Here is a 13,085-nt window from a genome sequence, read left to right on the forward strand (position 1 = left end):
ATTTACTATGTAGGTTCTGCCAGCATAATTCAGAAAGTGACTTCCAGTAACAGAAAGTCTTCCAGGGGAATGTGTTATAGTGCAAAATCTTTTTCCACATGCAAATTGTACTTGATTACCTTGATTTCTGTGCAATTCAGAAAACAGTGCTGGACAAGGCTAGTTTGGGGTACCCCTGAATGTGCTGATTTAACATCTCTTCCAGACACCTTCCTTTTGAACCAGACCTAATACTTAAAACTGTAATTCTCTGCTGAAATTTCAAATGAAGGCCTTTCTTTCCATGTGATAAAAGCCTCTGCCACTGTAGTTATTCATGCAGGGACAAATAAAACCCAAAACAGCTTTCAGGGAAAAAAAGTATTTGATACCATCTGTTTTTAAAACAATCTTTATATGTAAATGAAACATGGAATCAAGTTGAAATAATGAGCAATAAAAGAAAATTGTACTCATCTTGTTCAGCCCTGCTAGTTGGAAAATGCGTAAGATAAAAAGGTACTTTCCCCATGAATAAATTATATATAAATATTGAACATGAAATTACTAAGAGCGTTTCTGAGCTGAAGCTAGTGTATTACTGAAAAATGGAGGAGTTCTATGGGTATGAAGCAACCATAAATCTTGCATTTCCTAACTTTGAAGTGCTGGATTTGTCAACCTAAATAATATTCTCTTAATTTATTGTCCAGACGCCCCCAAATGCATCCCTCTTTTATGTTTTATCTTGTACAGAATTCCCAGTGCAAAGGTTACTGTGCTGTGGTGTTGCTTAAGCGATGAAAGGAAGTCTATGATGTAATCTTTGAATTAACCTTGGACTTTAGTATTATGATATTCTCACTTAACAATTTGTTCTTTTAGACAAATGCAGACGACTCTGCCTTTATAAATATGAACATGAAAGCCAAAGAATTCACAGTACCAGAAATATATTTAAAGGGTACTTTTATTTATTTATTTATTTTAGTGGCTAGAGAAGTCAGAATAAAATAGGTTTGTATCAACAATAACATTAAATATTTCCCCTCCAGAGTTCAGGTGAATGTTGCAAAATATTTAACTCCATCTTTGGTTAACTACCATTTACTTTTTATGCGTTCCTTCTGTCATCATTACTGATTACCAACTGCATTCAAAGTGATCTTCTGTAAGAACTAACCTTCTCCTACATGTTCTCCTTAAGTTCTGTTTGTGACAACAGAATTTATTGGTGTGTCTGCACTGAACAATGATATCATAAAAAGAAAGAAATACAGAGAAAGACTATGACTTTAAATATTATTGGGGATTTTTGTAAAATATATTTTAGAAACATAGCAGTATTTCTTTAAAACTAAAAACATATATAGTGATATTTCATTCCATTACACTCAGATATCTCTTTTCACACTGCCTTTCTGAAACTCAGTGTATAAATGTTCTGCACCATATACCTATTAAAATTAAAAATACTAAAGAATAATTATATACCTGCTCTGCAGACTTCTTTATTTCATTTGGTTAGTTTTTAAGGGATACTTTTCTTGTTACTGTTATTGGTGTTAGCATTTAGTTTTGGACATCATACTACTTGAAACATCAGTAATGATGTTCTGCTTGGTAAGAAACAGAGCTTTGTTTTGGAATATATTGGAATATATCAAATTACATGTCATTTCTCTAGCATTAGGTTAGTATTAAATCTTTGCATATATATGTGAGTGATTTTGTAAGACAAAGTTCTGATGGGTTCTAAATCCTAGTTATTCATAGGAGGATAGTTCAGGATTATGTGAAGGAAGAAAATTATCTGCTCCAAAATGCAACCCTGGTTGTTGCTACTTGTCACTGAAGGATTTTTTTCCGACCTATTAGTGGTTTCTGAAGCAACTCCTATTGAGCTGTATTTAGCATCAGAAACACACTTTTCCTTTTTTTTACAATGCTGACCATGCTTATGAATTTTGTATGCATAAAATAAAACCATATCCTGACCCAGGGCTCCTTCCCACCAGGAAACCTTCTAAACCTCAGCAGTCTAATAAGACTCTCATCAATTGTACAGGACGATTGAAATCTTCGTGGGGGATTTGGTCAAGTTAAAAGTAAAGGGGTCAAGCAGCTGACATCTCTTAAAAAAAAAAAAAGTCTTGTGTGCCAGGAAGGATGTGTCTACCATGGGCTGCAGAATCCCACGTGGGTCTGAGAAATAGAAACTGATACACTATGGCTGCTGCTAATAGAAACATAGGAATAACCATACTGGGTCAGACCAGTTATCTGTCTAATACAGGAGTGTCCAACCTTTTCCCATTGGGGGCCACATGGCAATTTTTTACTTGTTCCAGGGAGCCAAACACAAAATAACCACAAATCGTGCCTACCCCACCCCCCGGCATAAAACCCTTGCAGTGCTAAAATGCCCCACCCCCAGGGTTAGACCCCCTGCAGCCCCAAACACCCTCCCCCACAGCTCCCAGCCTAAAACCCTCCATGGCCCCAGACTGTCCTCTGCCTACTCCCAGACTTAACCCCCCTCGCAGCCCCAAACTGCTCTGCCACCACGCCCCAGCTGGGGCTCTACCCCCAGAGCCAGCAGTGGCTCACCACTCTGGCCATCAGGGCTCAGCCACTGACCTCATGCCTCAGCCGGGGTTCAGCCCCCAAGGCCAGCGGCAGCTCCGTGCCCCAGCTGCTGGTGCTGCCATGACGGCCGGCTCCATGGGCTAGGTAGAAAGGCTTTGCGAGCCAGATTCTCGCTTGCAGGCTGCCTGTTGGGCACCCCGGTTTAATACATATTCTCTGTGTGTGGTCAGTTCCAGCTACTTCAAAGGAAGTCACAAAAGTATGTAGGCAGTTACATGATAATTTGCCCACAAGGGAAGGTTTCATTCTCACCCCACTATTTAAAATGTAACTTATGCCCTGACATTAGATTGTTTGCATTTTCAAAACATTTGTTTTTAAAATATTTATAATTATAATTTGGGAATTTCTTGTCACTTATATTGATGTCCACTCTCTTTTGTAAGTCTTTAATTCTTAGCCTCCCTGATAGCTTGTGGCAATGAGTTTCAGAAGCTAACTGTGATATGTCCTTTTCTTGGTTTTGCATTTGCAGCCTTTCAATTACATCAAATTGCCTTCCCCGCCTTCCTGCCCCTCTTTTTTTTTTTTTTCGCTCTTATGAGACAGAATCTTCCCAATCTATTTTTTCTGAAGCATTTGCTGGGCTTTCATCAAGTCCTGTCTTACCTCCTGTCTAACTTTAAATAGGTCAGTTTTTTCACTCTCTCTTCACAGGTAGCTTTTCCATGATCCTAATGTATCTTAAAACCTCATCTTTTTATGTGGCGGAGTAAATAGAAATGAATACCATTTTCTTCATGCAGCCATACAATTTATTATCTAGTGGAATTATAATATTTTCAATTTTCTTTTCCATCTCAATTCTTATGAATCTTAACATTCTTTGATTTTAGTTTATTTGGAGAGAGAGAGTGGCTGGGTCTACACTTGCCCGCAACTTCGAGTGTCAGACTTTGAAGTGCTGGCATGAGTGTAGCCTCAACATTTTGGGGAGTAAAGGCACTTTGAAGTAGGAGGTAAATGAAAGGGAAGGACACAGGAGGGACTGAGAATCTCCACTCAGCACCAAGAGGCCAGCAGGTCTGGTGCTCTGCCATCTTGCCTGCCACAAAGACTGGGTAAGTCGCGCCTGCCCAAGACCCAGAGCCTGTCCCCCTTTCCCCATGGAGAGCCTACAGGCTGCAGAGGGGGCTGCTGGAAGCAGGAGCAGCCCTCAGACAGCCTGTGGGCCACAGGAGGGGATGGGGGAGGCAGGGTGAGTCTCCACAACCTTGCCCCATCCAGACAGCCTGCAGGCTGTGGGAGGGCTCCTGGAGAGAATGACAGTTGAAGAGGGGCGGTAGCCCCCAGAGCCTGGCCCTCCCCAGATGCCCTGCAGGCCCCAAGAAGCAGCTGGTGAGGGACAGCCCCCAGAACCTGCTTCGCTCAGATAACCAGCAGACTACAGAGGTGTTGAAGGGGGCACAAGAGTGAAGGGGCAGCCCCCAAAACATGGCTCTACCTACACACAGGTTGTGGAGAGACTGCTGGAGAGGGTGACAGTTGGAAAGGGATCAGCCCCCAGCGGCTGGCCAACCCAGAAAGCCTGCAGACCATGGGGGGTCAGTTGAAGGGGCACAGCCCCCTAGAGCCTGGACTCTTTCAAACAGCCTACCCGTTGTCGGAGGCCACTGCAGGAGCACAACCCCACACAGCCTGGCCTGACAGCCTGAGGGCCTCAGGAGTCACTAGGGGTGGGAGGAAGCCCCCAGAGCCTGGCCAGCCCCTGGAGCACCTCACCAAACAGTCTGTAGCGTGGAGGAGACCACTGGATTCTGGGGATAGCCCCCAAAATGTTGTCTCCCACAAGACCAGTGCAGCACCTGGGGTGCTGCCTTGCCCCCACAGGCTGCAGGATGGGGCAGTCATTACCCCATACAAATACCCCCTGGAAAAGCTGCAGTCTTGGGGGTGAGCAGGAGCAGTAGGCTGCAGGCTGAGGAGGCAGCTGGAGGCCAGGGCTAGCTCACGGAGCCTTGGCCCCCACCTGACAAACAGACAGCCCCAGTCCCTCCTCAGGAGTTGTCACTGGGTGGGGAGTGTGGCCCTGGGTCCCTGGGAGGAGCTGCCACCATAGCAGCATCACTCTTCGGCCACAGAGAGATCCCAGTATCTCCCAACACACACCTTCCAGACCCCTACCCTGAAACTTCTGCCTTGACTTCTACACCCACACCCGCACCTTGAACCCCCACCATCTCTCTGCCCTAAGCCACCTACCCCTACCCCTCCTTATACATGAAACCCTCACTCCAGCCTTCATTTTAATTCACTTTTGAAAAATACTGTCCTTGAAAACAGCATGTACATTTTTCCATTTATTTTCAAAAAACTATTTCAGTTAAACAGCCAGGCAACACCTGGTATGTCTGGTAGTGTATTGTATTTTAGTTTGTAAGGCTGCTGCACATTGAGCAGATGTCTCCACTGAGGCGTCCATATGGATGCCTAGTTCTTTTGCCTGAACTGATACAATTAATTTATAACCCAATATGTGTAATAAGTAATTCAAATTATACTCTCCCATGTGCGTTGCTTGTCATTTTTCAGCATTGAATTGTATTTACCATTGTGTTGCCCAGCCACATACTTTGGGTAGATCCTTCTGAAGTTCCTCACAGTCTTCTGTGGTCTTGACAAACTGAAATAATTTTGTGTCCTTTGCAGATTTACCAATTTACTACCCTCTGCTTTTCCAGATAAATAAACAAACACATACACAATCTTGTGTCACCTTGGCCGCGTCTACGTTAGCCTGCTATTTTGCAGTAGCAGGCACAACTTCAAAGTAGCGCGTGTTATATCTATACAGGCCATGTGCTACTTCGAGGTAAAAATTGATATTAGGCACCGAGACATCAAAACAGCTGTTCCTATGAGAAGATGGGAATAGCGCCCTACTTTGACATCTAACATTGAAGTAGGATGCGTATAGACAATCTGCATCCCGCTACTTTGAAATAGCTGGTCCGCCATTGAAGCAATCAGCTGTTAGGTGGAGACATGCTGTCCATCCCCCATGGGGCTCTATGATTTCTGCGCTCAGCAGCTCTTAAAGCTGCACAGACCAGGAACCACGTGGCAGGAAGCTGAGAGTGTGCAGGCAGTACCATCACATGCACCCACTCTACACACCCCAGCGACACCCCTGCAGCCTCCGAGCACCGTGGTCAGCCAGCAGCTAGGCAAGCGGTCCCCGGGCTCCACTTCCAACAGCTTCCATGGCTCACAGGCCTCCAGCCAGGGGGGCAGGAAATGGGGTCCATCATGGACTGAGGCTGAGCTCCGGGACCTGCTGGGGCTCTGGGGTGAGGAGGAGCTGCTCCATGTAATGGGCAGCAAGTGGCACAATGCAGCCACCTTTGCCTGGCTGTTTGAGTGCCTGACCACTCAGGGTCACCCTGCCCGCACTCCTGACCATGTCAGGAGTAAGGTCAAGGAGCTGCGGCAGGGTGACACCTGAGTGCAGAATTCAGCCAGCCGGCAGGGGCCATCCCTGCCACTTGCCCTGACTACCGGGCGTTCAGGGCTATCCTGAGCCCCCAGGACACCTCCTCCCTGCAGCTGTCCTTGGCACCGTGGCCAAGGAGCCCCAGCAGGTCACAGAGCAAGCGCCTGGTCCTGAGGCCAGTCCCGCACCCCCGGGCCCTCAGCCAGAGACAGTGCCAGAGGCAGAGGAGTTGAGCAAGGAGGGGAAGCTCGAAATTGACCTCCCCTCCTGCAGCTCCCTCCTGGCATTTGCCCAATGGGCTTCCCCCAACCGCGGCGGTGGGCCATCAGGTACATACCCCACAGGGAACACACTCTCAGAACCTGCCCTGGCTATACCTCCTGGCTCCCAGCCGGCCTCACCGGGAACCCTAGACATGTGGGGGGCCTGTGACCCGGACCTGCAGATGTTGCGACCATCCACCCCTGCCCCGAGTGATGAGCCAACGGCTGGGATGTCCATGTGCCTCCACCTTGTATACTGTTATCCCCCTCCCATGCATATTACTTGTGATCAGTGTTTTGCACAATCATATGTAACCAGTTGACATTGTTGCCAATATATTTACAGTTTTATTGTTTCCAAACTGTGTGCTGATTGTGGAGGCAGTGTGTCGGTGGTGGGGGCAGTGTGCGGAAGGCCCACCGGGGATGGCCAGGGCAGCGCTCACTAGGCCCCCTGATCAAAATATTGCTGCAGGGCCTCCCAGAGCCAGAACCCCTCCTGGCGCCTAAGGACAGTTGCTGGCTTGGGGTAGCCTGTGCCAGCTTTGACTGCCCACCCCTGCACAAAGGCCTCCCCCTTGCTTTCCACCAGGTTGTGGAGCATGCAGCAAGCACCCACAACCTGGGGGATGTTCAGAAGGTCCATGTCCAGGCAGGCAAGTAGGCAGCACTACTGGCCCTTGAGGCACCCAAAGGTGCATTCAACCACCTGCCATGTGTGGTTGAGCTTGGCAATGAACTGCTCCTCGCTGGCATTGAGGTGGCTCATGTAGGGGCGCATGAGCCAGGTAGTGGTGTCCCCCAGTGGGATCTCCTTCTGGGAGATGTAGGTCCCCTCCTCCAGCCGGCGGCACAGGCCTGAGTTCCGGAACACACAGGTGTTGTGGGTGCAGCTAGGCCAGCCCACATATCTGTCTTGGTACTGGCCCCAGCTGTCCACGATGGCCTGCAGGACCACTGAGTGGTAGCCCTTCCGTTTTATATATTATCCTCCACTGTGGTCCGGGGCATGGATTGGGATGTGGGTCTTGTCCAGGGCCCCAAAGCAGTTCAGGAACCCCATGTTGGCGAAGTCCATGATGGCTGCGTCCAGGTCCCTGATGCAGGTGACCCTCTGGAGCAGCAGGGTGTTGAGCACACGGACCACCTGTGGGGAGGGGACACAGGCACCCATGAGGGTGTGCAGGGTGTACCCAGCCCCCACCAGTCCTCCCTCCGTGGGCACCCCCACCCCAGGCACCCCCTCCCCAGGCACCCACTAGCCCCCCCCAGCACCCCAACCCTGGGTGCCCCCCCAGTCTCCCCTCCCTGGGCACCCTGACCCTGGGCACTGTCCCTGGCCCCCCACCCCAGCCCTCCACCCCCCAGTGGGTGTGTGCCCAGGCCTCCTTACCTCCATCATAATGGTCCCAACTGTGGCTTTGCCCACACTAAATTGGTGGCCAACAGAGCAGTAGGTGTCTGGAGTGGCCAGCTTCCAGACAGCTGTTGCGACCCTCTTCTCAACAGTGAGGACACACTCCATCCATGTGTCCTGGTGCTTCAGGGCAGGGGTCAACCACTGGCAGAACTCCATGAAGGCCTGCCACTGCCACATGCAGAAGCTCTGCAGCCACTGGTCATCGTCCCACTCCCCCATGACCAGGTGTTCCCACCACTCTGAGCTGGTGGGGTAGCTCCACAGCCAGCAGAGCACCCGGCGGTGGGGGAACCAGTAGGGCCTCATAGTCTGGGATGTCCCTTCTGTCCCCGGGGAGGACTCCCCTGCCAGGAGCTTCTGGGTGGCTGCCCATGCAGCATCTAGCAGGGCGTCTGCTCCACGGGTGACAGCCCGAAGGGTTTCCAGCTGCTGCTGCTGTTGCTGCTGCTGCTTCTCTGCATCCATATCTGCGGCCACTGGGTCTGAAAGGTTAGTGGCACCTCTACAGGACTCGTGCTATGCAGGCCGAGTGTGCTTAGGAGGGGCCCTTTAAAGAATTGGCTTGCTGTTACCCCAGAAGGGCTAGTCCACCCTGCGACTCTGTTTGCAGGCTTTCCTGGCCCCTCATTTTGAAAGGGACCACTTGTGTGCATAAACGGTCCCTTTCCACATCCAGGGCGGCCCCTTTCGACGTCCTGCATTGCTACTTTGACACTGCACATCAACGGTGCCAGCTTTGGTGGGTGTGTACATGCTGCTTAGATGTAGCACTCTAGTGTAGACATAACCCTTCTGTTTTAAAGGTATAGGAGTACCACTTGCTACCCTTTGTTACAATATCTGATTTTTATGAGAGATTCCATGTAGTTGTTGGCAACTCAGACACTTCAATGTGAGGTTCCTGCAGAACCCTCTGTGGGTTATACCATATGGACCTGGTGATATATTGCCTTTAAATAACTTCTTCCGGCACCAATTCTTTGGACACCTCCATCTGAGATTGTAGTTCATCTTTATTACAAGAAAGGAAAATGTCCCGTGTAGGCATCTTCCCAACATGTTTTGTGGTGTAGACAGAGGCAGAGAAATCAACTGCCTTCTCAACAAAGTCTTTCCTTTCTTTAATTACTTCCTACTCCCCTGTAGTGCAGACCCAAGGATTCACTTACAGTGGTTCTACTTCTGATGTATTTAAAGAATTGTTTGTTTTTATTCCTTTTAGCTATTTGCTCTGCAAACTCCACCTTAGCCCTTCTAATTTCTTAGCACATATTGCACACTTAGTTTATGCTCTTTTATACTGACTTCACTAGTGCTAGATTTCCATTTTCTGAAGGAAATCTATGATTTGAATAACCCCTTTAACTTTGCCATTTACCAATAAAGGTTTGTGTCTAGCTGGAGCAAATGCATCCTGGTATACTATTATTATTTTCTTATTTCTTAATTTGTAATTTTTGTACTTTTGAGTTTAAGGGTTTCGACTAACTAGATGTATTGAATTTCTGTATCCTGAGTGGCTCAGAAATAGTTCTTACCATTTATATAGAATTTTACATGTTCAAAATCCTATATGAAGAGGAACTAATAACAAAAATTTCCCCAGAGAGGTCAGTAAGTAATATTATCTGCATATTACAGATTAAAAAACTGAGGCTGAAAGGTGTGAGTTTTCCAAGATCACACAGTGAATCATTCTGAGGGTGGAAGAATGGCTGTGATTTCTTTAAGATTGTGAAGGGGGAAGTACAAAGCACAAGGTTAAAGATGTTTTATTTAAAAAAAATGTAAATCATCTTCTCTTTTCTCTTCTTTATTAGGGGAACTATTACAAAGCCTGTGAATATTTCAATCAGGCTTTTGAAGCAGCAAACACACTAACTGATTTGCCCCTGGTGGATGAAGCAAAGGTTTATTACAGCATCGCGAAAGCTCATAACATGATGGTGGCAGTTAACAGTCATACAGAAGCTGCAGATCACGTCAGCATTGAGTACCTGCTCGCGTGGAAGGAGAACAGAAGTGACATGTGCACTGACCCTGTTACAGTTGGTAAGACATTGGTTATGAAACACATTAGTGCTGCATTGTCCTTAATGGTTAAGTCATTTTTCTTGTACAGTTTTATTAAATTGTTTGCTGAGCTTAATCCTATTGGATTACCCTTGTACTGTCTGGAGGTGAGATTCACTTTGTTATGCAGTTATGTTTAAAAAATTAATTGAAAGAAGGTTTAAACAATGCATAGAAAAGAAACAGATTGTGGTAATCTGTTTCAGATGCTAACTAACATTCACAATCCTGTTTTTCAAACCAACGCAATAACAGGCAAACAAGTGACATATCAGTTTAATCAAATTATGAGCTGAAACTTAAACAAATCTTCTCCTGGAGTCTGTATTTACAGGAATGGGGTTAATATAAGCTCTCTTAGTAAGAATAGGAAGTACTTTCTCAGTTCTCCCTAGCATGACGGACATAACTTTGAGCACTCAAGCACATTTTTGGCATCTTGGCCCACAATATGGATATCATTTGACCAAAGGAACTAAGTAAAGAGCTTTTCCCCATTTCCCTAGTGCAATTTCTTTTATCAAAGAGGGTGAATGTAGGTGAAAGGGGTGGATATTTCCTTCACAGTTTACCTTTTCTTCATTTTTTTCTTATTTTCTCAAATCTTCTTTAATGAAAGGAAAAATGTTAATACAGTACTAGCTGTTTAGTTCCTTATCATCTCTATTAATTATATTTAGGCTTTAAAGCATTGATGCAATAGTAGTATATTGTACTGAGGATAAGTGTGCTACATATTCTTCGGAAGGAATTTCTTCATCAGATTCCTAAGCTTGGAGAATGTGCACATGAAACAATCTATAAAGGAACAACAGTTGCGGCAAAGTGCAGAATACTCTCTTGCAGTAAATGTATGGATCTGCAAAATTGCCATTTCTAAAGCACAGTACCTCATTTCTTTTTTACTTCCACAAGCAAAGGATAATTCTGGCTGTGTTTTCTTGTTTGTCCTCTTTTTTTCCCTTTAATAAAATTGGTGGTGGGAGGGGGGACAGCTAAGTGTAGTTTCTACTGAAATTTTCATGAAAAATTAGTTGGTTAGGAGTTTTCTTGCTGAAGATTTTAGCAGTTGAATTGGAGACAGCTGTATCCTTCAAGCGTTGTGCATTGATCTTTCATTGGATCTGTTTCCTCTGACTTCTCTGTTTGGAGACCATCCTAATTGCCATAATGGATGGAATGAGGCAATGATCAGTCCAGCAACAATCAGCACTGGTCATTGCATGTGTGCGTAGGACATCACTCCAATCCCAAGTGCGGACGAGGTGCTTCACTCAAGGATGTTGCCATGAGGTTTTAAATATGTTCTTCTGACAGAAGAGGGTGTTCATGATAATGAGCTCATGTTCTCCTCTGCAAAAGAAGCTGCTTGACAGTACACCCGGAAGATGTGGAAGAACACTGGTGTCAATTGAAAAATGCCATCATTTGAGCTTGTGGAGAAACCATTGGAAGGAAGGAAAAGTAGGACATCCACAGAGATGGCAAGAAAGTTTAAAGAACTCTCTTTCTTCTGTAACTGAATTCTCAACTGGCCATCCACTGAGTGCTCCCCCTCCTGTGATTTCATCTGATCCCTGATGATAACACAGGGACCCTGAAAGTCTTGAAGGAAGAGATGATAGGAAACATTTTGAGAAAAGAGAGTTGCCGAGGGGAGGGTCTTGGGTTTTCCAGTGCACTATAAGGCTTCTGTGCACAGGCTGTGTTCTGAACTGGCTATCCCCTGCTGTCCTACCTCCCGTTATAGCATCTGATCCCTGAAAATAACACAGGGATAGACTGTATTCTCAAAGTTAGAAGAAAGAGGGTAGAAAAGTTTAGTAAAAACGATCTTTGCCTTCCCTCTTCACTACACAGACATTGCAACACGGGGGATGGCAGCGATATCTCGTACAGGGAACTTAGAATGGAAACAGTAATCTCCACTGGCCCTCCACCCTTTTTGTCTTGGTTTGGTTTGGTTTTTTTTTTTTTTGTGGGGGGGAGTGGGGTCAAAGCATGAAAGGTAGGAAAGATAGGAAATGTTAGGAAAAAAGTTATAACAAATATTAAAGCAGCAGGTGTCTGCAATGGATAGCAAGTCCCCCAAAATTTGGGGAGGGAGGCCACAGGTTGTCATCTGCAGCTGCAGAGATGGTTGAAATGTTGAAGCAGTTCAAATAGTCCCCCCAAATATCTTAGCCGCTGAGGGAGACTTCCCCCAGGTGGCAGTAATCCCTATGGGTTCCTTGCTAAGGGTGTGGAGGGAGTTCAGTGGGAGCCCAGTTGAATTACTCCCCCTGAATATCTTAGCTGCCAAGAGAGACCTCCCCTGCTTGGCAGCAGCAAGTACCTGAGTATCTCAGCTGCTGGGGAGACTTCCCCCTTATGCAGCAAGCCCCACTGGTCCCTTGCTAAGGGCCTGGGGGTGTTTAAGTGTGGGGCCAGTTGAATTAGTCCCCCTGAATATCTTAGCCACCTGAGGAGACATCCCTCCCAGGGGCAGCAAGCCCTCAAGTATCTTAGTCACTGCAGGAGACTTCCCCCTAGAGGCAGCAAGTCCCTGAGTATCTTTCCTGCCCTAGGAGCTCTAACTGCATGCAAGACAGTACATGGTACTACCTGGCAGCGTGATCAGCACCGCATAGCAGGCATTTCCTTTTATTGAGTTGGGGGCTACCCATGTGATGTGGCTGAGTGCAGGAAAGACCCCAACTGCTTGTCACCGGGCGGGGGTACAGAGGGAGGAGGGCTTACGCACAAATGTAAACTGCTGAGAAGTTTCTCAGTCTCTTATGCGAGTGTGACCTCCACAACAGCCTCGTTGCTATGTGGTGCGGTGGGGTGGCGGCTGACGCCAGGCAGCATAGAATAAAATAACAAGTATAGAGACAGAACCATGAATTCCATGCAGGGGCTATTTGTAATAGGTACATGCACTCACAGCATTAATAGCAAAGAAAGAAAGACATTCTTCTAGCTCATATACAAACATGAGCCCACAGCCACAGGCTTGTGGCTCCCATTTTGAAATTCACTGTGTTCCTGTTACCTAATTCCTGCATACCTGGGGAGCAGCAGACAGAGCAGAGCAGTGAGAGGCACTGTGGGTTACATAAGGGACACCCCTGGAGGCTAATAAATTCGATTTTAAGACATAGCACTTCCACAAAGACGTTTAATCTAACTTTTGAATTCGAGCTTGATGCTATACCCATCAGGTAGCAGTGATATTGTAATATCAATAATAGTGCTTCCTAAATCGAGCTAATGGTATTTAAAGTGA

The 13,085-nt window shown here is 46.6% G+C and overlaps 1 protein-coding gene across 7 annotated transcripts in view; it reads left to right on the forward strand.

The window, feature by feature from the left end:
* The window catches only part of TTC29 (tetratricopeptide repeat domain 29), a 598,163-nt gene that overhangs the window by 490,834 nt on the left and 94,244 nt on the right, over positions 1–13,085 (forward strand). For all 7 annotated transcript variants that reach the window (XM_074993220.1, XM_074993221.1, XM_074993218.1 and 4 more), the window contains one exon: positions 9,565–9,796. In XM_074993220.1, coding sequence (XP_074849321.1) covers positions 9,565–9,796 — 232 coding nt within the window. The remainder of the gene's footprint in view (positions 1–9,564; positions 9,797–13,085) is intronic.

The sequence above is a fragment of the Carettochelys insculpta genome, chromosome 4, assembly GCF_033958435.1.
Source record: "Carettochelys insculpta isolate YL-2023 chromosome 4, ASM3395843v1, whole genome shotgun sequence".
NCBI lineage: Eukaryota > Metazoa > Chordata > Testudines > Carettochelyidae > Carettochelys > Carettochelys insculpta.